At 35.2% G+C, this 27430-nt stretch overlaps 1 protein-coding gene across 5 annotated transcripts in view; it reads left to right on the forward strand.

Moving 5' to 3' along the window:
• PKHD1L1 (PKHD1 like 1) overlaps nucleotides 1–27430 on the forward strand; it is a 150364-nt gene that overhangs the window by 30420 nt on the left and 92514 nt on the right. For all 5 annotated transcript variants that reach the window (XR_011543146.1, XR_011543147.1, XM_070630830.1 and 2 more), the window contains exons 13-27: nucleotides 58–326; nucleotides 1650–1741; nucleotides 4905–5064; nucleotides 5374–5509; nucleotides 6301–6444; nucleotides 7947–8104; nucleotides 9295–9408; nucleotides 10910–11059; nucleotides 12071–12195; nucleotides 16210–16373; nucleotides 17588–17760; nucleotides 21811–21958; nucleotides 22483–22637; nucleotides 24523–24645; nucleotides 25373–25478. Coding sequence is in view for 3 of the 5 variants with exons in the window: in XM_070630830.1 (XP_070486931.1) it covers nucleotides 58–326; nucleotides 1650–1741; nucleotides 4905–5064; nucleotides 5374–5509; nucleotides 6301–6444; nucleotides 7947–8104; nucleotides 9295–9408; nucleotides 10910–11059; nucleotides 12071–12195; nucleotides 16210–16373; nucleotides 17588–17760; nucleotides 21811–21958; nucleotides 22483–22637; nucleotides 24523–24645; nucleotides 25373–25478 (2217 nt within the window). In the remaining 2 variants the exon portion in view is untranslated. The remainder of the gene's footprint in view (nucleotides 1–57; nucleotides 327–1649; nucleotides 1742–4904; nucleotides 5065–5373; nucleotides 5510–6300; nucleotides 6445–7946; nucleotides 8105–9294; nucleotides 9409–10909; nucleotides 11060–12070; nucleotides 12196–16209; nucleotides 16374–17587; nucleotides 17761–21810; nucleotides 21959–22482; nucleotides 22638–24522; nucleotides 24646–25372; nucleotides 25479–27430) is intronic.

Genomic DNA, 27430 nt, shown 5'->3' on the forward strand with positions numbered 1-27430 from the left:
TTTGAGACACTGCATCAAAATTCTGATGAAAGGAATCTTTTATTTTGTTTTGTTCAGGTGGGAGAGGCCTAAAGCTTGAGGTATGGAACAATAGCCGGCCAGTACATCTTGAAGAGATTCTTGAATACAATGAAAAAACTCCAGGGTACATGGGTGCCAGCTGGGTAGATTCAGCATCCTATATTTGGCCCATGGAGCAAGACTCATTCGTTGCACGCTTCAGTGGATTTTTGGTGGCTCCAGATTCTGATGTTTATAGATTCTACATCAGAGGTGATGACCGTTACGCTATTTATTTCAGCCAGACTGGAATTCCAGAAGATAAGGTAGGGAAGCCACAGAATACTATTTGATATTATAGAAACAATATGATAAGCTTCATATGTGTCTCATTTATTCTAAACCAAAACCAATGAATATGTTAAAGAATTTATGAGATACATTTTCATGTGGTTAGGGTCTTGGCTATTTCAACACACGTGATAGGAACTATAAAGTTGTCATAGAAAACTTATGGCCTAAAAGAAAATGCTTTCTCATATCTAAATTTTCTCTAGCAGGGAGAAAATACATATGTTTCCTTTCAGATTGAAGACTATTTTTATTACGAGAGAATTATAACCACACGTAGGAAATTTGGAAAAGAGTGAAAATAGTTCACTACCCTACTGGATCTATTTCACTATTACTTAGTCATGAAATTAAAGTCTGTCATCTCCTTATGTCTTGATTTTGTTTTCCATGTAAATGGGATCATACATCCAATTTCATAGTCATTTTTTGTCACATATTGGTATTTCCACATCTTATTAAATAATTTATCTAACACCATTTTCTAATGACTAAATAGTATGTTATTGCATGTTTGCTAAACTTAGATAACTTTCTCCATACTGATAAGTTTTTAATTTACTTCTGATTTTTTATGACCATAATATTCTGTTGAACATTTTTGTTCATTAAATTATTTTGTATTTTGTATTATTTCTTTAGGACAATTTCACAAATGTGAAACTAATAGATCAAATCAAAAGAACATTTTATGACCTAATATAAATGGCCAGATTGCCTCCCAGCTGGATGAAAAGGTTTAAACTGCTGCCTGTAATAGATGAATTCCTAGCTTTTCAGCACGTTTCCTCCAAAGATGGTTTAGTCATTCCAAAGGGGTGCCCCAAGTCTTCCCATCCTAGTATGCAGACTCATTTAGTTATGTTTGGCATCTTTTTAATGATTTCATTTTGATTAAATCCCTCAAAGTTATCTGCAGAACAAAAGAATATTTTGTTTAACAATAATACCCTTCCTTTTGGTGTGTCTTCCGTCGCAGCTCTAACTGTGGAAAAGCTGTGGTCTGTGGGTACTCATTGTACAGTGGTGCTGACGTTAGTGAAGGGTGGAAGCAATGAAGCGAGCTTTGAGAATTTTTAAAAATTCTAGTTCATCATGGATAACAGATCTTAGAAGAAAAATATGAAGTAATTTCGCATTTTTCTATTCATAAACATTCTAAGACTGACAGAAATAGTAAATGACAAGTAAATAAATGCTGAAAAGGTTTATTAATAAGTTCTCCTCTCTCTTTCTCTCTCCCTCTTCTATTTCTCTCTCTCTTCTCTCTCTCTCTCTGTCTTTCTTTTTGGGATAAGGTGAGGATTGCATATCATTCTTCCAACGCCAATAATTATTTTTCCAGTCCAACACAAAGATCAGATGACGTTCATCTTCAGAAAGGAAAAGAGTAAGGTTTTTTCTTTTCTTTAAATTGTTATGTGATGTTTAAAAACTATAAGTTTATATCTAAAAATATTTTTAATTTGTTTTATTGGTGGATGTGCTATTAGTTTATTGGCTTAATTTATAATTGGTCATTCTCTATAATTTTTTTAAATTTTGTTTCTACACTTTCAAGAATACTGGCATTCAGCTAATCAAGGCAATTTGAAATCTAAATTAACCCTGTTGCAGAAATTATAATTTTGTGAAATTTACTTAATCCTGTTTTTAGTTTCTACTAGGACCTTTTGGTTAATCCAGCCATCTAATTTCTCTGCTTCTACCTGAGCTCTTGAATATTGCTAGAGAACAATCACAAAACCACATGGATTGGTGCCACAGTTAATATGTATTTAATATTCACTGATTTATTCCAGTCCCTTGGCCAGGTACTGGAAATTTAAAATAAATAATATTAAAATACACTCTCTGCCCTTAAGGAGTACATCATTTAGTGCTTAAAGGTCAATTCTAGGGAGAAAATGAGGGTGTCATTCAAATAGCAATAATCTCATTCAAAAAGCCATTCAGGATTACTAGAAAACAGGGAGATAAAAGACATGATATATTTAAAATAGCTAAGTTACATGGAGAGCATCAAAAATTCATTGAGATCAGCTTCCATTTATCGTTTATATCAGTTAGGTTTTGCTGCATAAGAAACTCCCCCCTGGGCCGGCCCCGTGGCTGAGTGGTTAAATTATTGTGTTCCGCTTCAGCAGCCCAGGGTTCGGATCTTGGGCGCGGACATGGCACCGCTCATTAGGCCATGTTGAGGCGGCATCCCACATGCCACAACTAGAAGGACCCACAACTAAAATATACAACTAATTACTGGGGGGATTTGGGGAGAAAAAAACAGGGGAAAAAAAAAAAGAAGGTTGGCATCAGTTGTTTGCTCAGGTGCCAATCTTTAAAAAAAAATAAACTCCCCCAAATTTAGTAGCTTAAAGCAACCCAATTTTGTGATTGGCTGGGCAGTTCTTTTGGTCCTGGCTACTTTTGTTGGGCCTTGATGGTCTAGGATGGCCTCACTCACATATCTGGAGCCTCAGCTGGCATGGTTGGAACTTAGATATCTGGGACATCCCACTCCACATGGTCTCTCATCTTCCCGGAGGCTCACCCAGGCTCGTCACGTTGGTGAATGGGTTCCCAGCAGGAAATAGGGCAATTCCTAATGCACTTCGACTTTTTAAGACTGCTTGTGTCACATTTGCTAATATTCTGTTGGCCAAAGCAAATGGCCAAACCTAGATTTAGGGGGTAAAGAAATAGACTTCACTTCTTCATGGGAGGAGGTTTTTTTAAATATTCTACCACACCAGCCTTCCAGATATTAATGAGATTATGCTTATAGGCAGCACCATGAAGATTTGGTGGATGTGGACAGAGAGGGTTGGGATCAACGGTACCTGAGAGCAATCACACTTAGTGTTCTCACTGAGGTCTTAGTAATAACGATATGGGGACGGCATTCCATTCCTTTCCTCCTGCTCCTTCTACTGTTACATCTTTGTATAGTTAAACATTTTCTTTTTTAACCAAGATCACTGGACCAATTCAGGGTAAATGGAGTACCTAATTAATCCCTGCTGCTATTGTGTCAGTACACCTTCAGGTTTTCCCTTGGCCTTGGAAAATGAGTTCGATTTACCTACTTGGCAGAAGCACAGGGCTTGCATGAAAGTGACTGGTAATACATCTGCTGCTTGATATCTGTACTCTTGAAAAACTAGCTTGGAATTCACACACTGCACTTACAATAATGGCTGTGAATTCTGAAACTGAGGCCACTCTAGCTGGTTTATTGCATAGTGGTCCCTGGGGCCTTTCCAGAGGTAGCTGATATTGCCAGTTTATTCTACTCAGGTGATATAGCCCCATGTGCATGCTTCTTGAGTCACCCCCTTCTACTTTGAATCCTACCTCGGTTACTAAATTTTAAATAATCTTTCAGTTTTTAAAACTCCCTTAGTTTCTGTTATTCATAGGAACAAAGAGAATAATAATATATATTTTATAGGATTTTGTGAAAATTAAATATGTGTCTGTAAAGTGCTCAGCTTAATGTCTAGCACATAGGAAGTGCCTCAGAAATATTTTTAAGCTGCCAGTAAGGATATAGAATTTAATGGTTCTTCTTTGAGTCCTACTCCTTAATTAGCTTTGGCCACCTCCATTTGGCAGAGATGGCAAATAGGTTCTCGGGGCGACCAAGAGTGTGACGTAATCTTCAAATATCAGTTCTTTGAGGGAGATGACTCAAAGCCCCATCTTCCTAGATAGATGAGAGGCGGTAAATGTCTCTCATTCAGTCTTCCACGAGCTGTAGATACTTACTCTCCACATACAAAAGATGTGACACAATTTAGAGGAACTCCCAGCTGGCCTCTCTGAAGATGGCAGCAATGGTGATATTGATGGATTTAGGTAGGAAAGCAGTAGCTTTGCACTCAACTGTAACAACTGGTCAGTAACACCTTATCCTGGATAGGCTGTTGGATGATAGACAGGGGGCCTCAGGAATCAAGAATTCCAAATATAAGATGTGAATCCCATTCAGCTTGTTGGAGGGCCATAGTCAATCTAATCAGTAAAAATTTCCTGAGGCAATATTTTAGTTCCTAAATTAGAAGGGGAGCCAATATTTAAGGAACATGAGAGGAAGAGTTTTCATCCCTGACACATATAACCACTCAGATACAAAATACATAATATGTCTTAAGTTTGCCTGTCAGTTTCTCACACCTTAAAGTATTTAACCTCTGCATGTCCTCTGTTTTATGCCAGGGAGTTTGTATTATAATCTACAATGTAATTTTATTTTAAACTCCTTGAGGATCGGGGTTAGTATCTTTTTCAATAAATATTTATTGACAAAAATGAATGAGTCAGTCATGAATGGGAACAACTCTCTATCTCTAATGTAGATGTCTTACATAATTCATTATTTTAGCAAACCACTGTGAAACTTAATATTTTAATATTTAAAATCAGGAATCCCACAATATAAATCATTTAACAGCCATATATTTTATACAGTGTTGAAATTTGATTCATTGAAAAAATTCAGGACAAGTGTTCTAGAGAAAATAGTTGTATTCATTAATTACTCTATTTTCCAGATATTACGTTGAAATCTTGCTGCAGGAGTATAGACTAAGTGCTTTTGTTGATGTTGGATTGTACCAGTATAGAAATGTTTATACTGAACAGCAGACAGAGGATGCAATAAATGAAGAACAGCTTCTCCAATCCCGGTCAACAGTGGTCCAGGAAGTACAGGTTTGCTGTGATTATAGATCCACCTGATAGAAAGTGAATGTTCAAAGATAGGAGCCCTGTTTGGCTGTTAATTTTACTGGATGAGATGCTGTTTTGGGGAAAAGCAGTCATGGAAAATTATTGAATTGTGACTTGGAGTATCTGTATTATAAACTAACGAGGCTATTATTTGAGAAGACAAACTTCAAAATATTTTATCATTTGCAGTAAAATTGGTCAATAAAAAGACATTGAATAGCTGAATTATAATACTTTTAAAATGTATTTTTCTACATAGTAGAGATATGTTGTTTTTTATTTGGAAAATAGGTTATAACATTGGAAAACTGGGAAACAAGTAATGCAATTAATGAAGTGCAGAAGCTCACGGTAACCAGCCCATGTGTGGAAGCTAATTCATGTTCACTTTACCAATATAGATTAATCTATAACATGGAAAAAACTGGTGAGTGGTAAAAGATAAGGGAGATTTTATTTCTCTTCACGTATAGATTAAATTATAAAAAATTGTTTGCTCTAGTCAAATTCTACTGTCTGGGAAATATAGTTTTAATAGTACGCTAGAAAAGGAAGCAAAAAAATATAAAGAAAACCCTTCAGACTGGGATAGAAAACGGCATCAATAAGAACAACTTTCTGATATATACTATCATTTTCTTCTGTAAGGATCATGATAACTTTATATCTAAATGCACATAAGGATTTTATATATCTGTGATTCACAAGCGTAAGTTAAGCTAATAGGAATTAAATTCATCATTACAGAGAAAGAGATATTTCTTTCAATTTCTCAAATGGAGCCATAAACCTATGAGACATGAATTTATCTGTTAATAACCATTGTATTTCTATACTTCATAATAAATTCTGAAAAAAATAATTTTTGCTATTTCTGTTAACTGTTTCAATAAGCAAATATTGATGAGTGCTTTGTGTTTGCCAAATGCAACGCATATTACTATGGGACTATTAAAGCAATAAAATATGCACCCTTTTCTCAAAAGATCACAATCCACTTAAGCAGTCAGTATTATTGAACTTGAATCAACTTTGGAACACAGCTTCATTAAGTGATAACTTATGTGGTACAGACTATAGTTGCTTTAAAAAATTCAAGTATAAGACATCAGTGCTGGCTGCGGTAGTGCAGAAAGATTTCAACACTGCTTCTTCTTCTTTTTTTTTTATTAAAGCCCCTAATCATATGACTTTAATTTTTTTTAATTCATCCAAAAGTCTTGCTACCTGCTGATGCTTCAGACTTCATACTGCAATCAGCCTTAAATGACCTCTGGTCTATAAAACCGGACACAGTTCAAGTAATAAGAACACAAAACCCCCAAAGCTATGTTTACCTGGTAACCTTTGTGTCAACTAGAGGTAAGCACCTATTTCGTTTTGCTCTTCTGTACAGTTTTCCTAGGAAACAAATTTGTATACTGTCCAACCCCCCTGAGAAAGGTAAAAGCTCCACAAAATGACAGGAGAAGAATTGCATTCATAGCCTTGATCAAGTTTAGGAGAAATAGAAATTAAGTGGTTAATTTTTTTCTATTGTAATTTAAATTTTGGCTGTATTTCAAGGAATGTACAACTCCAGTGCATGAGAAATATACTATATATATTACAAATGCACTATGACTGTCACAGCCTACTTTATACTTAGCAAAATTAGTGAAGATATTAATTCTGGAAATGGAATTTAAGTGAATCAGTATTGCTCAAGCGACTCTAGTCTGGCCAGATCTTGCGTGATGAAAGGATTCTGTGGTCAAATCCACCGTGGGAAACGCTACATACCACATACTCCCTGAAGATTGATGGAGCTCATTAGAATATTAAAATTTCTGAGGAGTCCTGCAGTGAGAAAAGAACAAAACAAAACAAAAGCTGTTCACCTGTGTTTAATGCGACATTTTCCAAAACTATTTGACTTCTCTGCCCTTTTCAAGTAATAGCTATTAACTCCCTATTAATGTTTTACATTTTCAAGTCTTAAAGTCAAGTTTAGCAACCAGTTTGGGTATTTGAGATATCTAGCTCATGAACTAGAATCATTATTTTCTAGTTCTTTTATAAGTAAAATGTTGCTTCATTGTTTATGTCTCATTTTATGAGATTGTTAATCTGATTGTTGAGTGGAGGGTGAAGAACTTTGTTTAATATGAATCAAAATTCTAGAAATTTCCCAAAGATTAGATTGTCGAAATGCTATAAAAATGAAGATATGGTTATTCTTGTTCTCCCAGGAATACTTTTACAGATGAGAGAAATTTTAAGGCTTCAGCAGAGACCTTAAGAAATATGGTACCAAAATCATAACTGGGCACATTCTCAGACTTTACCCAACAGAGGTCAATGGAATTCTACTGGTAAAGCAACCTCCCAAAGAAAGAGACAATCTGAGGACAAGGGCTATTTCTCTCAAAATGAGATTATATAAACAGACCTAAAATCCTGGGGCTATTTCCTGGAATTCAGCTTTGTACTCTGATCATATCTAAAGAAAATTGCAATATCCCAGCCTACCCCTTTAGAGTAAGATAATGGTAGTGGAACAAAACGAAAAGAATTTTTGGAATATCCTGCTGCCCATTGATCTTTACCTCATGGTCCCAATACCTTCTATTTATCTTATTAATAATTCCTTTTAAGCCATGGAAACAGAACCTTAAACAAAGAGCACTTTATCTACTATTTTGTTATTTCTGCTATGGAGAAATCTGCTCAAATTCAAGGGTCTGCATCTTCTCCATTCATTCTTTTTCTGGGATATTACAACTCCAAATAAAGCCAATTCTCATAAATTTGAATGTCTATTATGGATATATTGACATATTATTAGTTTACTTCTTTAAATTCTGATTAGTACTTTATTGCAGGAGACTTTGATCTGCTCGGTTATGAAGTATTTGAAGGGAACAATGTCACACTGGATATTACAGAACAAACCAAAGGAAAACCCAGTTTGGACACATTCACACTGAAATGGGAAGGGATCAATTCTAAACCTCTTACCCCTTGGTCATCAGAAGCTGAAGTAAGCTCTATGTTAATTTTTTAAACAGAAAGCCATTTAAGTGTCACCTTTCTATTAAGAAAACCACTTAGGGGCCGGCTCCGTGGCTGAGTGGTTAAGTTTGCGCGCTCCGCTGCAGCCGTCCAGGGTTCGGATCCTGGGCGCGGACATGGCACTGCTCATCAGGCCACGTTGAGGCGGCGTCCCACATCCCACAACTAGAAGGACCTGCAACTAAGATATACAGCTGTGTACAGGGGGGGTTTGGGGAGATAAAGCAGAAAAAAAAAAAAAAGATTGGCAATAGTTGTTAGCCCAGGTGCCAATCTTTAAAAAAAAAATTTGAAAAAAGAAAACCACTTAGGAAGTAGTAATACACTCTTCTACTTGGCATGGTGGGTTGGAACCAACCCATAGTGAACAGAGAAGGGAGGAAACATCACAAAGACAGGGAAGGAGAGGGGAGTTCTTAGGTCTGTGCCAACAGGATCCAGTTTATCTCTATATGGGGTAGCTATTCACAAAGAAAGAATGTTTGCTTGAATAACTGAATTTTGACAACTCTGTACAGTGAGTTTAAGTTCATATTTGTTTGATGATTAATGATCATACACTGTCTGAAGTCCTTAATTCTAAACACCAGTTATGTCTGTGTTTTGCCAGAGAAGTAGATGTGGAAATTATAGGAGACCTCATGAGTGCGCACTGATTCCTGTTTTATCCAGGATTATTCATTATTTTTAAAATAATCATAAATGCATGCTTACAGTGTCTGTATCTCTTCTTCTGAAAAACAGAGTGCATTGGAATGTATAGTTTTTTCTAGTTAATCCTGAGTTAATTGGGAAAACTTCATTTGGAATCTGTTTAATTACGTGTTAGTTCATTTAGGTTTGCCTCATTGCCATCTTTAAAAGACTACTAAACCAATCTGTCTACCTTATGTAATAACTAAGTAAGCTAAGATTAGCCACTTGGATGTAACTACTGTCATTCTAAAATAAAACTCTTGAAAAAGTTATTGGACACTAAACTTATCACATATTAACTTAAAATTATTTAGAAAATGACCTCGTAGTTATGGCTAAAATATGGGAAATTATCTTATGCAAATGTTCTATTATAACTAATTGGTAGAATTAGTAGTAAAATTACTAATGTCCAAACTGTTCATGAAAAAGAAGTTACTAAAGTTCGTATTGTTAATTTAGTTTCAGGCAGCTGTGGAAGAAATGGTTACCGCTAAATGTCCACCACAAATTGCAAATTTTGAAGAAGGGTTTGTTGTGAAATACTTCAGAGATTATGAAACTGATTTTAACCTGGTATGGAATGTTTAATGAACTGTGAAAATGACCAAATAAGAAATCATGTAAATGTTTGGAATTTTGTATCTTTTTTGAACTAGCATTAATGCCTTTATCGTTTAAAGTCAAATTGCAAAAATAATTTTGTTGTGTATTACTGGTTAGGTCTGTTCTAGCATCTCCTTGCATTATAAAATGAATCATTTGTGAAAGCAGTATTTCTACTACGTGTGAATTTTGCCGATCAGTAGAAAGTGGGCAAGAGGAAGAAATGTAAGATCTATAGGTTTTTTCTTTGTTTATTTTCTTCTCTTGGATGCAGAATACGTTCTTTTTCCTCACTGGCTTCAGAGAATACAATTTGTAGTAAGGCGTTATGCAGTAAATTGCTTCCCTTGCTTTTTTAGATCATCATCTGGTAAATTATACAATGCCTAGTCATTGTTTCTTTTTTGGTGAGATATAAAGATTTTTCTTTGATGTACAGTAAAGAAAATTAAAAATACAGTTACCTACCTAAATCTCACTTGAAGATTTGAGAAAGTCAGATATTCACCATTTCCAATTAAATACCGTAAGAGTAAAATATATGTATACATTAGTTATTCATTTCAGATCAATACCCTAGGAATAAATATGAATCCTTAAAAATATATATCACACGATGCTTTATACGAGCAGATTTATTAGTGAAAAAAAAGGGTGAAATCTTTCCATTTAATGGGCTACCTTTTCAACTTAATTTAATAAATATACATGTATTCCACTTCTACTCTCCTGAAGGTGGTACTAGCAGCGGAATTGCACGAGTAATTTACGTCATACTCCTTTTCTACTGCATCTCCCATTGTCATCACGACACACATTCTGTGCACTACCGTACCTTGACTATTTGCATTTCCCAGCACCACTCTGTCATGTCTCTGCTGCTACGCACATATTTTACCCTCTCTGAAGCCTGTTGGCCCCTTTTTCCTTTCAAATAACTCCTGTTCATCTTTACAGACCTCTCACTTGTCACTTCCTCTGAGTCATCTTGATGCTTTTATGTGAGTTAGAGGTCTCCCTTCAGCCTTGGTATTATAATCTTTGGTTCCTTTGTCCCAAACTGGTGGGCTCCTGTGTATAGGAATAGTGTTCTTCACCATTTGAACCCTAAAGATTAAACAAAAAACAAACAAATGAACAAGCAAATAAAAACCTGGCACACAGTGGGCACAATAAATATTTGTGGAAGGAATGAATAAATATCCTTAAGGAGTTGATAAAATAAGGAGAAAGATAGGACCTGGGAAATAGTCAAATACAATGACTAGGGAGTATATATGATTATGGATCCAAATGAGCGGTACAGGATGAGAGCTTTAGAATTTCCCAGATGAGAGAGAACATTTCAAGTTAAAGTAGTCTGGGAAGCAGTGGGATCTGAGTAGGAACTTGAATGACCAGGGTGGAGATTTTGGGGAATAAAGCAGGACAATAAATCATGTTTTCACTTGAAATATGATTGTTTCTGTAGAAACATATTAATAGAGGGCAGAAGACAGCTGAAACTGATGCTTACTGTGGTCGTTCTTCCCTGAAAAACCCAGCTGTTCTTTTTGACTCAGCAGATGTTAAACCAAACAGACTACCATATGGAGACATTTTATTATTTCCTTATAATCAGGTAAGCTTAACAAAATGATATGCTAATTAAATCTGTGAAATACCTTGGTAATAAAATTTCATGAAATTTTAAGATAGGGAAAAGTTCTTGTCATATGAAATCACGTCACATTGGACAGGCACTGCAGTTCACATTCTGAGTGTTTGCGATTTCCTCTTCTGTTGATTCTCAAAAAAAGAAACTAAAAAAGTATGTAGTACCATGTACCTGTATTCTGCTTTATCTCGTAATTTCAGAAAAAATTATTTGCACACAAGGTTAAATACTAAAACAAATGTGTGTAATCTCCTCAAAATTCCTTCGTTATTTAAGAAGAAACAAAAATGGATAGCTTCATAGAGTGATCCTGAGTATGAATCAAGGAATAGTGAAGGAGAATCCCGAGCACAGGAGGTGGCAGTTTTAGGATAGGTATTTAAGACTAGCACTCATAGATTTACTCTGTCTTTTGTTTTGAAATTTTCAAATTGTGACCTATATTCTAAAATTCTAGGTTCTAAATATATTCGGCATGCTTAAGGTGTTGTGGAACATTAAGTTGATACTTAATTACTATTTTACAGTGACATTCATCATCTCTAAATGCTCAGCTGTGTTCACATCCCAATTAATCCACCTGAATATTTGTCTCTCTTCTCCCTCTCTGTGTAATGGACTTTTAAATTCACTCTAAAGTTTAGTTAGAGCCGGACTTAAATCTTACGTGGCTCCATAACTATACGGAGTGAATTATTTCCATTTTTTAAGGAAACCGTATCTAAGAAAACAATAAACAATTAATCATTAATTATAAGGTCACTTCAAGCCCACTTCCTCTTCTGGAAAATCTTTCCCAATTCTTCTGCTCCTAATTGACTGAAATTAATCATTCCTTTCTCTGTGTTCCAATACATTTTGTCTGGAAAATGCTGAATAGTTATTTATTGGATTGGACTGAATCAATTAGAATTGCTAGAAACAATTTAATGGTAAGATATTGTTACTGATCTTTTTTTCATATTTTCTGTGTAGTTATGTTTAGCATACAAAGGATTCCTGGCAAATTATATTGGTCTAAAATTCCAATACCAAGACAAAAGCAAGATTACTAGAAGCACTGAGAGACAATTTACATATAACTTTGCTTACGGAAACAAGTAAGTCACACTATGAATTTGAAAACTTAACTTGTACTGTAGTATATAAGCTTTGAACATAAAACAAACCCATTTCTTGTTTGTTTTGGGGAAATATGTGCACCAATGGATCTAAGTGCCATTTTCCTGCCCTCTACATAAGTTTCCTAACAGAAATAGTTGTGCCAAAAATAAATCTGTAGGTTATGAAAATAAAAATTGGTCGAGTGTCACCATCACCCATGACCATTTAAAAGACAAAACAATGGTAAAGTTTAGAATTTAAAACATGTGGTATTAAATCTAATAATGTTCCTAGTTACTGAAAGAAGGTAGAAAGACTGCCTTATCACAATATTATCATTAGAAATTAATCACTAAAAAAAGTGCTTGCTACATGTGAAGGGAGAAAATAAACTATTTCAGTGAATATGCCAAAATTACAGGAGAAAAGATATTTTTAAGTGCTTGGTTTGCCAAAAGTTAGACACCTAGAAATGAAAGTAGAGAAATATAAGGGGAGAAATTAAATAAGCCTAGAGAAAGCTTTTTAGTAATCGTCAAGCCCTCAAGCACAATTTGGTTTTGCATAACTATATTTTGGTTTTTAGTAATTATTGTATCTTCTGAAATTTGTCAATCCTGACTTTACACTTCCATATATAATACATGTAAAAATTTCACACACAATAGAAGTAATAACGAAGACACATACACGCACAACTTTTGTATATTAAAAACTATTCCCCAGGGGCCAGCCCTGTGGCACAGCAGTTAAGTTTGCATGTTCTGCTTCAGCAGCACTGGGTTCGCAGGTTCAGATCCCGGGTGCGAACATGGCACGGATTGGCAAGCCACGTTGTGGCAGGTGTCCCACATATAAAGTAGAGGAAGATGGGCACAGATGTTAGCTCAGGGCCAGTCTTCCTCAGCAAAAAAGAGGAGGCGTGGCAGCAGATTTTAGCTCAGGGTTAATCTTCCTCAAAAACAAACAAACATAAAAAAGTATTCCTCATAACGTTTAAAGTTATGCTTATTGAAGTGTATTTCATATAAAGTAATAATTCACTCTAAGTGCATAGCTCAGTGAGATTGACAAATGTATACAGTCATGTAAGCATCACCCCAAGAAAGATATTGAACATTTCCTCTCCACAATTTTAGATTTTTCTTTCACATAAAGTTTATGTCATAAAAACAATCATGGTATAATTTCTATATTTTCAAAAGATTTCTAAGATGTTTCTTTTGTGGGGTTTTTTTCTGTCATAGCTACATAAAAATCTTCTCTGTATTGTATAGATCTGTATAATTTGCATCATACTTTTATAGATATCACTTAAATTGCCATCACTTTGTAATATGTAGAAAGCACTAGTCTATTCCCATCATAGGGATGGGATTCTGATAACTCCTCCTTTTAACTACTTAAATGAAAGGGGAGAGAAAATAACCCAAAGTTAGAAATAGAACCAAATGCTAACCGTCAAAAAAACAAAATAAAGACAGGAAATAAAAACACAAACGATGATAACGGACATTAGAATAATTAGATGGGAAGAAAGAGCAGTCTTGATAGAGGAATTTGTTCCCGGATGAAGATTCTGGATGAAGAAGCTGCTTCCCAGCTCTGCAATTTCATGCTTCCTGTTTTGTACATCATCCCAATACCGTTTTCAAAATGCAGGGACCAGCTTGCATTCCATACCTTTAAAAGGTATATACTCCAAAATTCATAGAAATATATTGTACTGGAAGGGGAAACTTACTTGTTTAAGGTTTTAACAAAAACTTTTTAGATGGATCACCCATGGGTTGGGGAAAAAGGGTAAAGTGGGGCGACAACCAAGCTGAGGGCCAGGAGGTGCTCCAGGGGAGCTAGGTCCCTGGGATCCATGAGGAGGAAACAAGATGCGCTCATTGGGGCACAGGAACAGTGACAGGTGATCCTTCCCATTATGAAGCAGAAGTTGTTGGTTTTTTTTTTTTTTTTTTACAGATTTTATTTTTCCTTTTTCTCCCCAAAGCCCCCTGGTACATAGTTATATATTCTTAGTTGTGGGTCCTTCTAGTTTTGGCATGTGGGACGCTGCCTCAGCGTGGCTTGATGAGCGGTGCTATGTCCGCCCCCAAGATTCGAACCGGCGAAAGCCTGGGGTGCTGAAGTGGAGCTCGTGAACTTAACCACTGGCCACAGGGCTGGCCCCCAAGAAGTCCTTCTTGAAGGGAAATTTTAACGTGTATTTTGCTATAACTATTCTCTGCATGCCCGAATTGAACAGTGTAATCACAATTTTAGTTTCAGTGACCACCACCTGCATGTGTTTTACTCCTCCACTGCAACAGGATTTTGGAAAACTTTACAGATCCCAGTTTTTCCATGTTAGTCAAACCATCACTTACCAAGTCACTGAATAGGTCTTTCCTTTTAGCCTGCAATTTATCTGCTGTGCAGTAATTTGAATATGCAATATATCTGATGGTACTGATAGGATTCCTTTCCCCTAAATGCTACAAGACCTTTAAAAAGAAAATCATGATTTAAAAAAGAGTAGGGTTCTTGAGGCCAGCCCCATGGCATAGTAGTTAAGTCCAGAATGCTCTGCTTCAGTGTCCCAGGTTCACAGGTTTGGATCCTGGGCATGGACCTACACCACTTGTCAAGCCACACTGTGGCGGCACCCCACATACAAAATAGAGGAAGATTGGCACAGATGTTAGCTCAGGGCAAATCTCCCTCACCAAAAAATAAGTAAATAAAGAGTAGGGTTCTCTGGTTAAAACTACTACCCATCAAGGCAAAGTAAACTCTCCTGCTCCTAATGGGTTTTTCTAGATTTGCTGATCAAGTAGACGTGTTAACATTAGTTTATTTTCAGTACAGTGTTAGTCAAAAATGCCATTTTTTCCTAAGAATTTTTCTATAACCTCCCCCAAACAGTGATGTTTGTAGTTGTAAATAAAGTTTTCAAAATCCAAAAAGTAAAGTCTGATTTTCTTTTAGAAAGTGGAATTATCTAACTACAAAGGCACAGCGTGCTGTTCACTTAAGTTCTGATATCATCTGTCGTGTCCTTTTCTCTCATAAAGGGTCCTGTTCAGTATACCAAATTTTCTAAGTAGTAGTTTTTAAAACTCCAGAATCATATCATTAGTGGTAGGATTCTACTTAGAGCCCGAAGCAAATTTAAATTTAAAGAGCACTTTAACTTAATGTCATGTTGCATATAATTTTCTGAAACTGATAGGTCACTCTAAGCTCTGATGCACCGGGGGTGGATCCCATGATGAGTCTGCAAACCACGAAGGAAATGAGAACAGTGGTTCTATAGTCAGATAATAACTACAGTGGTAGCTGATGTAAAGATTATTGGTAAACTGTATTTAGTTATTTGAATGACAGTATTTATCTATTTATTGCAAACTTCTGTAGCTGAATTGCTTAATTGTAATTTATGGGATTGCAATGCAGTTATTCTCTAATGGAAAATCTGAATCTAACTAATATATTTAGAAGGTACTGTGCTACTATTTGTATCTGTAAATAACTTAGCACCTTTTGTGTCAGAATCGTGGACAGTGCCACTCCAGTGAGCTCTTTTGGAAGTAATATTAAGTTCCAGTTTTGCTTCTTAGTAATTGGACTGAATTTATTGTTCTGTACCTGACATTTTTTACTAAAATAGTTCACTTCATTCTTGTAAATTGTTTTGCTTGTGTGCTCTACACCAGCGTGCATGCTCCTTAGTTTCCTTACCTGTTGCTATAGAATGATGTTTTACCTTCCTATGGCTACCGCCAAGGCTACAAATAAAAGAAAACCTGTATTGATACACAACATTAAATCTTTTACTATCCATGTCAGTTTCTGCCTACTGTCCCTTGTTATGGCTGCTTTTCTGTGCTAGCAAGTATGCTTTATGGTCTTCTTGTGGAAAAAAAAAATTCTTTAAGATTTTAATGCTTTTTATGGTGTATTTGTTTACATTAACATTATGACTGATCTATACACCTAATTAATCAACCATATTTCAGCTGGACCTACACTTGCATAGACCTTCTGGACCTCATACAAACCAAATACACTGGGACAAGTTTTTCTCTTCAGAGGATTAGTTTACAGAAAGCATCAGAATCACAGTCCTTCTATGTGGATATTGTATACATTGGACAGACAGCTACAATCTCAACATGGGATGGTATGTTGTATCATTTCATGTCCACTTAAACCTTCTAAATCTATCTTGTGTTAAAATCTTACCATAGAAATTATTTCTATTCTGTAGTTTAGATAGAAACATTAATCTTTAAATATTTATGTCATTCTTTTATCTCAATAATATTGTTATTTAAATCATGTTATTTTTAATGAATATTAATGAATATTCTAATGAATAGGGCAAGGTGATTATTCTAAGAATAGTGCATCCTCAATGTAAACTTTATCAGTATAGCAAGATTAAGCTTTTATCGTCCTGGATTCTGTTCACAGATATATAAACCATGGCAAACATTTTCATTGTCCTTTGTTGGGGTTTTGAGAACTCAACTACCAAGATAGAGATATATTCCTAAAAAGTATCTATTGTCACTGACATCTGTTTAGCAAGATTGAGTTGAATCTTTCAATGGATTTAATAGCAATAACTAATAATGCTATAAATGAAGACTTTATTTCTGGTAGTCTTAGCATTGTTTTTCTATTCGTGTTAGTAGACATGCATATGAGCTTTGATAATAAAATACTTAAAATTAAACTGTGACCTTTAAAAAATCAACCTAATTCCAAACAGTCACCTTAAAAAGTATTCACATTTTTCAGGGGAGTTTTGGAATCCTTTCCTTGGAACTGTTTTCAAGTGCAAGGTCATGAGTCAGCTGGTAAAAAATTAAATGTTGCTACTTTAGAGTCACTCCTTTTGAATCCACTATCACCAGACCTACATTGTGATTAATGGGGCACATGTATAAGACAGCTGATTTGTGGTGGGATAAATGTTGTAGTTTGTTAAACAACATTCATTACCACCTACTGTGTGCCAGGCACTGTGTCAGGTACTTAAAAAAAAGCAGTGAACAACACAATCCTGGTCCTGCCCTCATGGAGCCCACAACCTAGTGAGCACCACATTCAGGGACCCTAGAGCAGACAGAGCTAATTCACAGAAGGCTACCTGGAACTCAGGGCTTGGGACTTTTAAATATTTTCTTTGATGACGCTCATATGTCAAAAGACTTTAAAGCTTTCTATGTTAGAAATGAAAGTTTACTAAGTGCCACAAACTACTTGCCGTAAGGTCTTCTATCTAAAATTAAACAGCTCATTCCATGACATGTGGATATGATTTGATGAGTTTCTTTGTAGCAGCAGAAACTATATGATTTTATTTCCCATTTACTTTATGTTCTTTAGAAATGCCAAAGAGAAGACTTCCAGCTTTAGCAAATAAAGGAATATTTTTAAAGCACTTTCAGGTGAATCAGACCAAAATGAATGGATCAAGTATGACTAACCAATATTCTGTCACCATGACTTCATATAACTGCAGTTACAATATACCCATGATGGCTGTGAGCTTTGGGGAGGTAAGCCTAGAATTTTACATGTTACTATTTTTAACTTAGGGAGCATTAGCTTCGATCTAGAAAACTTTCATTTAAATTTTTACAAACAGCTGACATGCAGATTAAATATCTTTTGATGGGACAAGACAGTATTTTAAGGACAAATGAAGATTTAGAGACATTGAACTTGAGCCTGAAAATTCACTTTAAGCATTAAAACAAAATCTTCAAGATAAATATCTGTGGGGAAAAACAGAGAAATCAGATTTAAATAGAATTTTCTATGTTGACTTAAAAAGAACAGTTGTAGGCTCTTCCAATAAAGATCCTTTAACAGAGATTATTGAAAGAAAATTTGAGATTCTTCATTATGTTTTTAAGTTGTTTCTGTCATAAACACCATTTTTTTTTGCTTGTATCAGAATTGTTACAGGGAGGAAAGAGATAGTTTTCCATAATTCTAAAAGGATCTGAACAATTTTTTGACTGCTTATTTATAAGATCAGTATTAAATATTACAAATATGCTGAATGTTTTAAAATTTAATATCCAACAAAAATAATAATTTTCTACAATAAACCAAAAACAAGTATATTAATCTAAAGACTAAGGCTTAAATAATAAATAAATATTGTAGCTGCAGTCTCAGAAAGAACATTTTCTAGCTAAATGATTTTATGATTAAAAATACTGAAAAACTATAAGTATTCCACAGAAATTGCCTTTACCCTATTTTGGCCTGATGTTTTAATCTTAATATCTTCAAGATGAATGTCTTATAAATACTGTTCAGTCTTTTCCTCTTAGCTCTTTAACAAAATGTAATAACTAAGTCAGGGCTTTGTGTTGTCAAAGCGTCTGTGTGAATAGCCGCCCATTTTTCAAGATTCCTCATTAAAACTGGTAATTGTATCATCGAACGTTAGTTATTTACCCCTGGTTAAATTGGAGAATATGGAACATATATTTTTGTGACCATTTTAGAAAAAATTCAGATGAAAGATACATGCAGTAATGTGCACGTATGTTAAATGTGCAGATCAATGAATTGTTTTAAAAACTGTAACTTTGAGATAATTGTAGATCCATATGCAGTTGTAAGAAATAATACAGAAATATCCCTTTACCCTTCACCCATTTTTCCCCAATAGCTTAACAGAACAAGCTGGAATTGACATTGAATGTACCAGTTCTACATCCTTTTGTTTTATTTGTGTGTATGTGTGAATATGTGCACTTCTATACAGTTTTATCACATGCATAGATTCATCTGAACACTACAGAACAGTTCCATCACAAGGATCCCTCGTGCCACCCTTTTATATCACAGCTGCCTCCCTCTCGTGGTCCCTTATATCTGGCAATCACTAGTCCATTTCTACATCTTCAACAACATTATGTAAATGGAATCAGACCTTATATGATTGTACCAGTATGTAGCCTTTTGAGATTGGCTTTTTTCACTGAGCATGATTCCCTTGAGTTGTGTATATCAATAGTTTGTTCATTTTGATTGCTGAGTAGTATTAAATGGTATGGATGCACCAGTTTATTTAACCACCTACTCATTGAAGGACGTTTGAGCTGTTTCCAGCTTTTGGCTAGTATGAATAAAGCTGCTATGAACATTTTCCTGTGACAAATTTCCATTTTCTCAGGTTAACTGCCCAACAGTGCAATTATGGGGTCATATGGTAAGCACATGTATAGTTCTGTAAGAAACTACTATATTCTTTTCCAAAGTGGCTGTGCCATTTTACATTCCCACCAGCAATGTATGAGCAATTCGTTTTCTGCACAAATTTGCCAGCATCGGCATTACCACTATTTTTTATTTTAGCCATTCTGATAGTATATGCACTGATAGCTCATTTTGGTGTTAATTTGTTTTCCCTAGTGGTTAAAGATGTTGAACACTCATATATCCTCTTCTATGAAATATTTCTTTGTGTCTTTTGCCCATTTTCTAATTGCGTTTTCTTATTGTTGAGTTTTTAAAGTTCTTTATATATTCTAGATATAAGTCCTATGTTAGATATTTTCTCTCAGTCTGTACCTTGCTTTTTCATCTTATTCATAAGATCTTTCACAGAGCAAAAGTTTTTCATTTTGATGAGATCCAATTTATCAATTTTTTTCCTTTAATGAATGGTGCTTTTGTTTTTAGGTCTAAGAACTCTTCACTTAACCCTAAGTCCTGAATATTTTTCTATTTTTTTTCTGAAGGTTTTATAGCTGTACATTTTACATTTAAGAGCATGATCCATTTTGAGTTGATTTTTTTCTATCAGATGTGAAGTTTTAGGTTGAAGTTCATTTGTTTGCTTATGGCTCTAATTGCTCCAGCATCATTTATTCAAAAGGTATCCTTCCTCCACTAAATTGCTTTTGCACCTTTGTCAAAAATCAGTTGGCATATTTGTGTAGATATATTTCTGGATACTTTACTCTGTTCCTTTACTCTGCGTGTCAATCCTTCCACCAATATCAATACCAATCTCTTGATTACTGTAACTAGATAGTAAGCCTTAACATTGGATAGAGTGATTCCTCTTACTTTATTATTCTTGTGAAAAGTTGTTTTAGCCATTCCAGGTCCTGTGTATTTTCATATAAATTTTGGAATAAGCTTGTTTATGTCTACATAAATCTTGCTGATATTTTGATAAGAATTGCATTAAATCTATAGATTGTTTTGGAGAGAATTGAGACACCTTTATCATGTTGAGTCTTCCAATCCATGAATACGGTATGTCTCTCCATTTATTTAGGTCTTCTTTGCTTTCTTTTATCAGCATATTTAGGTCTTCTTTGATTACTTTCATCAGCACTTTGCAATTTTCAGGTGAGATCCAGTACATGTTTTGTTAGATTTATATGTAAGTATTATATGTAAGTATTTTCTTTGAAGCAATTGTAAATAATCTTGAGTAAATTTTGGTTTCCACATGCTTGTTATTTGTATATAGAAATATGATTCGTTTTTGTATGTTGATTTTATGTCTTGTAACTTTACTGAACTCTGGGAAGTTTTACAAAGTAAATGCACTCATGTAATCACTACTCAGATCAAGATAAAGAAAATCATTAGCTCCCTAGAGGCTTCCTTGTGCCTTCTCCTTATCATTAGATTACTTACTCCTCACCCCTAGATAACCACTTTTTTGACTTCTACCAGCATTAATCAGTTTTGCTTGTTTTCAGTCTTCAAATCAATGAATAATACTCTTTTGCATCTAGCTTTTTTTATTCGATATTGTGAGATTCATGTGTTGCATGTAGCTGTAGTTCATTCTTTTTCTTTGCAGTACAGTGTTCCATGGTGTGAATATACCATAATTTATCTTTTGCATTATTTCCATTTTAGGGCTATTATGAGAAAAGTTGCTATGAGCATTCTTGCATATGTCTTTTAACACTTATGTTTACTCATTTCTGTGGGCAATGGGACTTATAATTTTAAATTCCACAAGATTAAGTAACAACCGTGAGGGATCAGAAGCTGGAGAATATTATTTTCACTATTAGAGTTACAATCTATGAATTTTTATAACACGTGTTGCTTTTGTCAACTGATTGGCACTCAACATTAGACAGATATTTCCTGAGTCTGGATCAATCACTGTACTGATCATTTACTTCCTTATATTGCTAGTTAAATTTTAAAGTCCCCATGTTATTTATCCAAAGAGGTTTTGAGTTTTTTGATAGCCAAGACGACATCTCATGTTTCTTGGCCTCCCCGCAGTGATTAGCACTGTACCTTGAACAGAATGCTTGCTCAATAAATATTTGCTCCTTGAGCGGTGGAGAGTACACTCTGAATTAATGAGGTATTACTGTGGTTCTAGCTGATTGCTGCACAGATGACTGAGTTGACTTTGGCCTCATTATTGCGTCTATATAGGTATGGCCTGTGGTGATTTATGTGACTCTTCTTAGGGTTCTGAAGAATCCTGAATACCTAAGGCTCATTTATGTCATGTCACACGCTTGTACCATGGTGAAATGAAAATCATGTTAGCCATTGTTATGTTTAATCATTTTATCAATATTTGTTTTGGAAATTAGATAATCACAAATGAGACAGAGAATGAGTCTGTTTACAGAGGAAATAATTGGCCAGGGGAGTCAAAGATTCGTATTCAAAGAATTCAAGCAGCATCTCCACCTCTAAGTGGCAGCTTTGACATTCAAGCTTACGGACATATTCTCAAAGGTACATGGAAAAGGTTCAGAACATTGGTATATAATCAATTGGACAGTGCTGATCTAGACAAACAAAATAAACATTTTGGTGTATTTCCTTCAAATATGATTTCTCTACATAATTTATGTAGTTGAGGTTATGGCAGTAATGTTAAGCCAAATTATCCAGAACAAATGACATTTTAACGTTTTCTTCACTTGCCATGCCATGTATACCAGGTTACACTCCCAAAGTTTGTTTCTCTTTTCTATCTGTGCCTTACAGGTAATCTATAAAGTTAATTTACATTTTAAAAAAAAGAATTTGAGCCAATTTATAGTCTGAGCTATATTACTCTTGTAATTTTTGTTTCCAAGAAATATATAAATTCTCAGCATACTTAAGATGCAGATTTCATTCTTGCTATATTTGAGGAGGACAGTTGGTTTACAAGTGATAGTATATAATACATATTTCATGTATTCCAAGGATGAAATTGATTTGTGAATTGTTGACTTCTGCTGTCCCTCTTTGCCATCCTTCTGTGATTGCAGGTCTCCCCGCTGCTGTGTCAGCTGCAGACTTACAGTTTGTTCTGCAGAGTCTGGAAGAAGTGGGACAAATCTCAGTTACACGAGAGGGAACCTGTGCTGGATACTCATGGAGCATCAAGTGGAGAAGCACATGTGGAAAGCAGAATCTTCTACAGGTTCCCTTATTTGGCTTGGTTTCCATTTTCTTCTATGTGTTGCGTGCACTCTGCCTCATTCCAAAAAGAATTGGAGACTGTGTATATTTTTAAAAATGCAAACTGTAGACTATAAACATTTTAAAAAAGGAAATTGAGGAGAAGAAGACTGTTCTACATTATGTTGACCAAATGTTTTCTTTCATGGAGAATAGCTGTTGGTACTTTATTCCCTATCCGCTATAGAAAAAGTCCAGGAATGTGTATATTAGAACAGGGGCAGGAGGAGCATAGGCAGAACCAGTCTCAGAACTAAATCTGAGCATATGTTAAGGGGGGGGCCAAGCATAATCAGCCTCACTGTCTAACATTCTGCCACTGTATTCTAGGGCTGTATTCTGGGGCCCTGGATGCTTTTCTGGTTTTAAAGACGATCTTTTCAAGTTCATAAGGGAGTCAAACCAACTTAAGCTCTCATCTAATTACCTTTTCTTAATTAGAGCATGGAAGGGAGCAGGAGAGAGGAGTCAGGCCCAGAGTATGTGAAGGAGAGGAGTCTAGAAGAGACTGGGGGCTCAGATCGTCAAACATTAAAAAGAAGATGCTTTCTAGTGATGATCAGAGTGTGAGGAAACAGTCTCTCTCATGGGCTGTCAGAAAGTAAATTAATATAACCTTTTTTGAGGGTAATTTAGTGTCTAAATATAGAAACCTATGAGTCAGCAATCTCAACTATAAACTCTATACTACTGAAATAATACAAACATGAAATTATATAGGCACAAAGGTAGTCACTGCAGCATTACTTGTAATAGTAAAAACCTAGAAACCTTAATCCCCATTGGTAGAAGAACGGTTGTTAAAATGACACAACTGTAGCGTGAATATCATGCAGCCACGTGTAGATCCACATATATTCACCTGGAAAGATGTCCATGACATATAGTGGAAAAAATACAGACTCTGCTTATTGGGAACCATTTTGGGAAAAAAAGAGGAGGGGGAGGGGAGAGAGGAGGCCAAAAAAATGGACATAAAGATAGAATAAGATATACTGTATATAGGCTGTATGGATGTGCAAAATAGTTACAGTCATAAAGATGTGGGAGCTATTTTAAGAAAACACGTGGCCTGGAATCAGAATTAGAAAATTCCTCACCAGAGACAGCTCTGGTGACTGGTCTTCCTCTTGACATTTCTGCTGGTGTCTGTGCATCTACTGCCTTCTCTCTTTTCTGACCAGTCTCCTCTGCTTATTCATCATTTCTGCTTCTCATCACTTTGGCTCACACAAGGCCCAGCATGGAGACTCCTATCTCTTTGCCAACCGCTGTATACATTAGAAGGGTACCATATTGGCAGAGGGATTTGGAATGACCAAGTTGTGCATATTGATTTGATTTAGTTTCATTTTTTCCATTGGCTGAAAATATAATTCCACGAGCGGATGAAAAACCAGGGTAGTCAGAGCTGAAAAATGCTAAAGGAGAAAAGTTGGCTTTCAGGTGGAAAGAGGACTAAATTTTTCAATTATTCAACAGTCATTTATCAAAGAGGTCATATTCAGAAAAAGCATAGAACATTTTGAGAAAATCAAACTTAGTAAATTCATTTTCCTTAAGACATATTTTATTCTAAAAATTCAAGTTAACTTTAGGCATTTAATTCAAGTTGTAATTGATGGAATATACGATAATGCAATGATTTTAGCATTTTTTTTCTTGGGTAGATTATGGTCATTTTTGAAGAGGTTCCTTTTGCAAAAAATGTGACTAAAATGGTTTTGAATTTTTCTTTTATCCTTGGGCTTTTATTCACTTTCAACTATGCTTAACCTTAAAAATAAAAACTAGTGTGATCATATTTATCATAGCTTTTCTAGTAAAATAATTTTGCGTGAAAATAGGTTAATGATTCCAACATTATTGGAGAAAAGGCTAACATGACAGTAATGAGGATAAAGGAAGGTGGTTTATTCAGACGACGCATAATTGGAGACCTGCTTCGTACACCCAGCCAACAACCGCAGGTATTTTTGAAACTTTCCTCGTGATGTTTAATATAACTTTAAATGTATAACTAGTTTGTAATACATTAAAGACCCATAAAACAGGAGGGATGACATCTTTATTTTTATGTAAATATCTGTGTTAACAGTTGATAAACTCAGTAATATTATTTTATGACTTTTGGGAAAGTTATCTTCCTTATGAGAAAAGAATAGACTTTTAAGTTCTGCTACTGCTTGTTAGAATTTGAAAATATATTCTTTCATTTATTTTTTATGGTAACTCTGCGAAGTAATATTAATGTTAACGCTTTAATGATAAGGGAATTAAAGTGTAAGTTTAGGTGACTTTCCCAAGAATAACCTTTATTTTCCATCATAGCACTAATCATCACAATGGCATAATATGCACTTACTTTTTCTTTAAATTTATAGTCTTATGCAACTCCATGTCCCACCCCCACAAGAATACAAACTGAGTGACAGTAGGGGTGTCATCTGTTTGCTTAATGTTGTATTCCTATATTCTACCATTTATAACTGTGCCTGATACATAATGGGTACGTTTGCCAAATGAATGAATGAGTGAATGAATGAATGAAATGTCAAAGCAAAAGAAGTATAAATAGAATAAACTAATTTTTGTAAACCAACAAGCAACCAAACAAAATTCCATCCCCTGTTCTAAATCGTATGCATATTCTCCTCAGCCACGTCCCCCCTGCTCTCTTTCTCTCTTTCTTTGCAGGTTGAAGTCTATGTCAATGGAATTCCAGCTAAATGTTCAGGGGACTGTGGCTTCACATGGGATCTCATGACTACTCCCCTAGTCTCAGCCACAAGCCCTTCTCAAGGTAACCTTTTGCTTTTCAACTTGGAGTATGAGGTGGAAGACAACTAGCAAAAATGTAAACTCTGATCATGATTTTTTTAATATATATGCTAGTTTCACCAACAGCGTCATGCAGGCAGTTCTACATAGTGGGAAAAAATCAGATCAGAAAGCTATGGAAGGAGCATGAGTTATTATTTTGGAAAAAATAATTGCTGTTGAAGTCGAACTCACTAGTCTTCTACTTCTCCAGTTTCACCAAGTTAGAATGAGTCTCTAAAATTTCACTCCGATATTGAGGCATTTTTGCTCAACTCCGCTAGCTAGGGTATTAAAAGGAACCTTTAATCACATGAGACCACGTCTTCTAGGGGATTTAGTACCAAAGGCTATTAAGACAGCTGCAGCCTAGTAAAAGGAAATAATTAAGTCCTAGATTTGAGAAAAAGTGATAAAAAAAATTATTGTTAAGGACTCAGTCTACAGGGGACACATTATGCCATATCTTCATAGCATGTTGTTGCTTTAAAACATGTGATTACTCTTCATGTCTGAACTCCCAAGGACTGAAATAAACAGTAAGACTAAGGATTGTAAGGAGGGGCTTTTTTCAGTCAGAAAGATAAGGTCAGATATTATAATCACATATTTAGTCTTGGTGGTTAGTATGAAAATTCACCTGCTATTGATATATCAGCAAAAAGAAAAAAAGAAATTTTAAAAATAGTGCGTATTTTTTGAAAGAATGTACTCCTCAGACTTTTTTTACGGTAATGATATCAACTTTGGGATAATTCGTGTTACATGGGGTCAAAGCTCTTAAGAATTAAGGACTTAACGAACATTAATTTAATTACAGTCCTTTGGTCTCCTTATTTTTGCATCCATCCTTGTGTTTTGTAATGAATTTTCACTTTTATATGACTTTCTGAAAAACTTATTTTTTACTCAAAATAATTAGCAACCTGAATTGCCTTTTGCCACAATTTGATAAATTTACAAATAATGAAAATCTAAGTATAAATAATGTTGTTAAAAACCCCCATATTCCCTTCACTGAAAATTAACAGCAGTTAACATTTTGTTATATTTATTTCCAATCATCAATTTAATAAAGTAAATATTATAAGAACAGCTCAAGTCCTCTTTAAGCACCATTCCTGATCTTAGTCCCTAAAAACCTCCCCAGAGGCAATCACAATAATTAATAATTTTTTTTGAGGAAGATTAGCCCTGAGCTAACTGCTGCCAATCCTCCTCTTTTGCTGAGGAAGACTGGCCCTGAGCTAACATCCGTGCCCATCTTCCTCTACTTTGTATGTGGGACGCCTACTACAGCATGGCGTGCTCAGTGGTGCCATGTCCGCACCCGGGATCCGAACCTGCAAACCCTGGGCTGACGAATCGGAACGTGCGCACTTAACCACTGTGCCACTGGGCCGGCCCACAATAATTAATTTTATGTGTATTCTTTCATGCCATTTTTAATACCTTTCGTATATAACACACGCATATGGTAATTTTGCCACTTTTTTTGTAAGTTTACAAGGGAATGAGATATTACAATGTAAATATCATTTGCAACTTTTGTCATTCAGCATTCATTTTGAGAAATATTTATATGGTTTTATGCATATCTAACTCATCACTTTAAAATACTTCATGAATACATCAATTTATTGTTCCTCTATTGATGGACATTTAGATTGTTTACAATTTTTTGTTTTCACACGTGACTGTGTACTGAGCTTTGTTATACAAATCTCCTGTTGTATACATGCCAGAGCTCCTTTAGGGTGTGTTCCCAGACGTGGGATTGCTGGATAATAATTGAGTATGTGTGTCTTCAGTTTATTAGATGACCAAATTGCTCTCCAAAGTGGCTGTACTTAGAGCAGCATGAGAGCACTGTATTCCCACATCCTTGCCGATACCTGATGTATCAGCTTCCTAATTTTGGTCAACTGATGGGTG

The sequence above is a fragment of the Equus przewalskii genome, chromosome 8 (assembly GCF_037783145.1).
Source record: "Equus przewalskii isolate Varuska chromosome 8, EquPr2, whole genome shotgun sequence".
Lineage (NCBI taxonomy): Eukaryota > Metazoa > Chordata > Mammalia > Perissodactyla > Equidae > Equus > Equus przewalskii.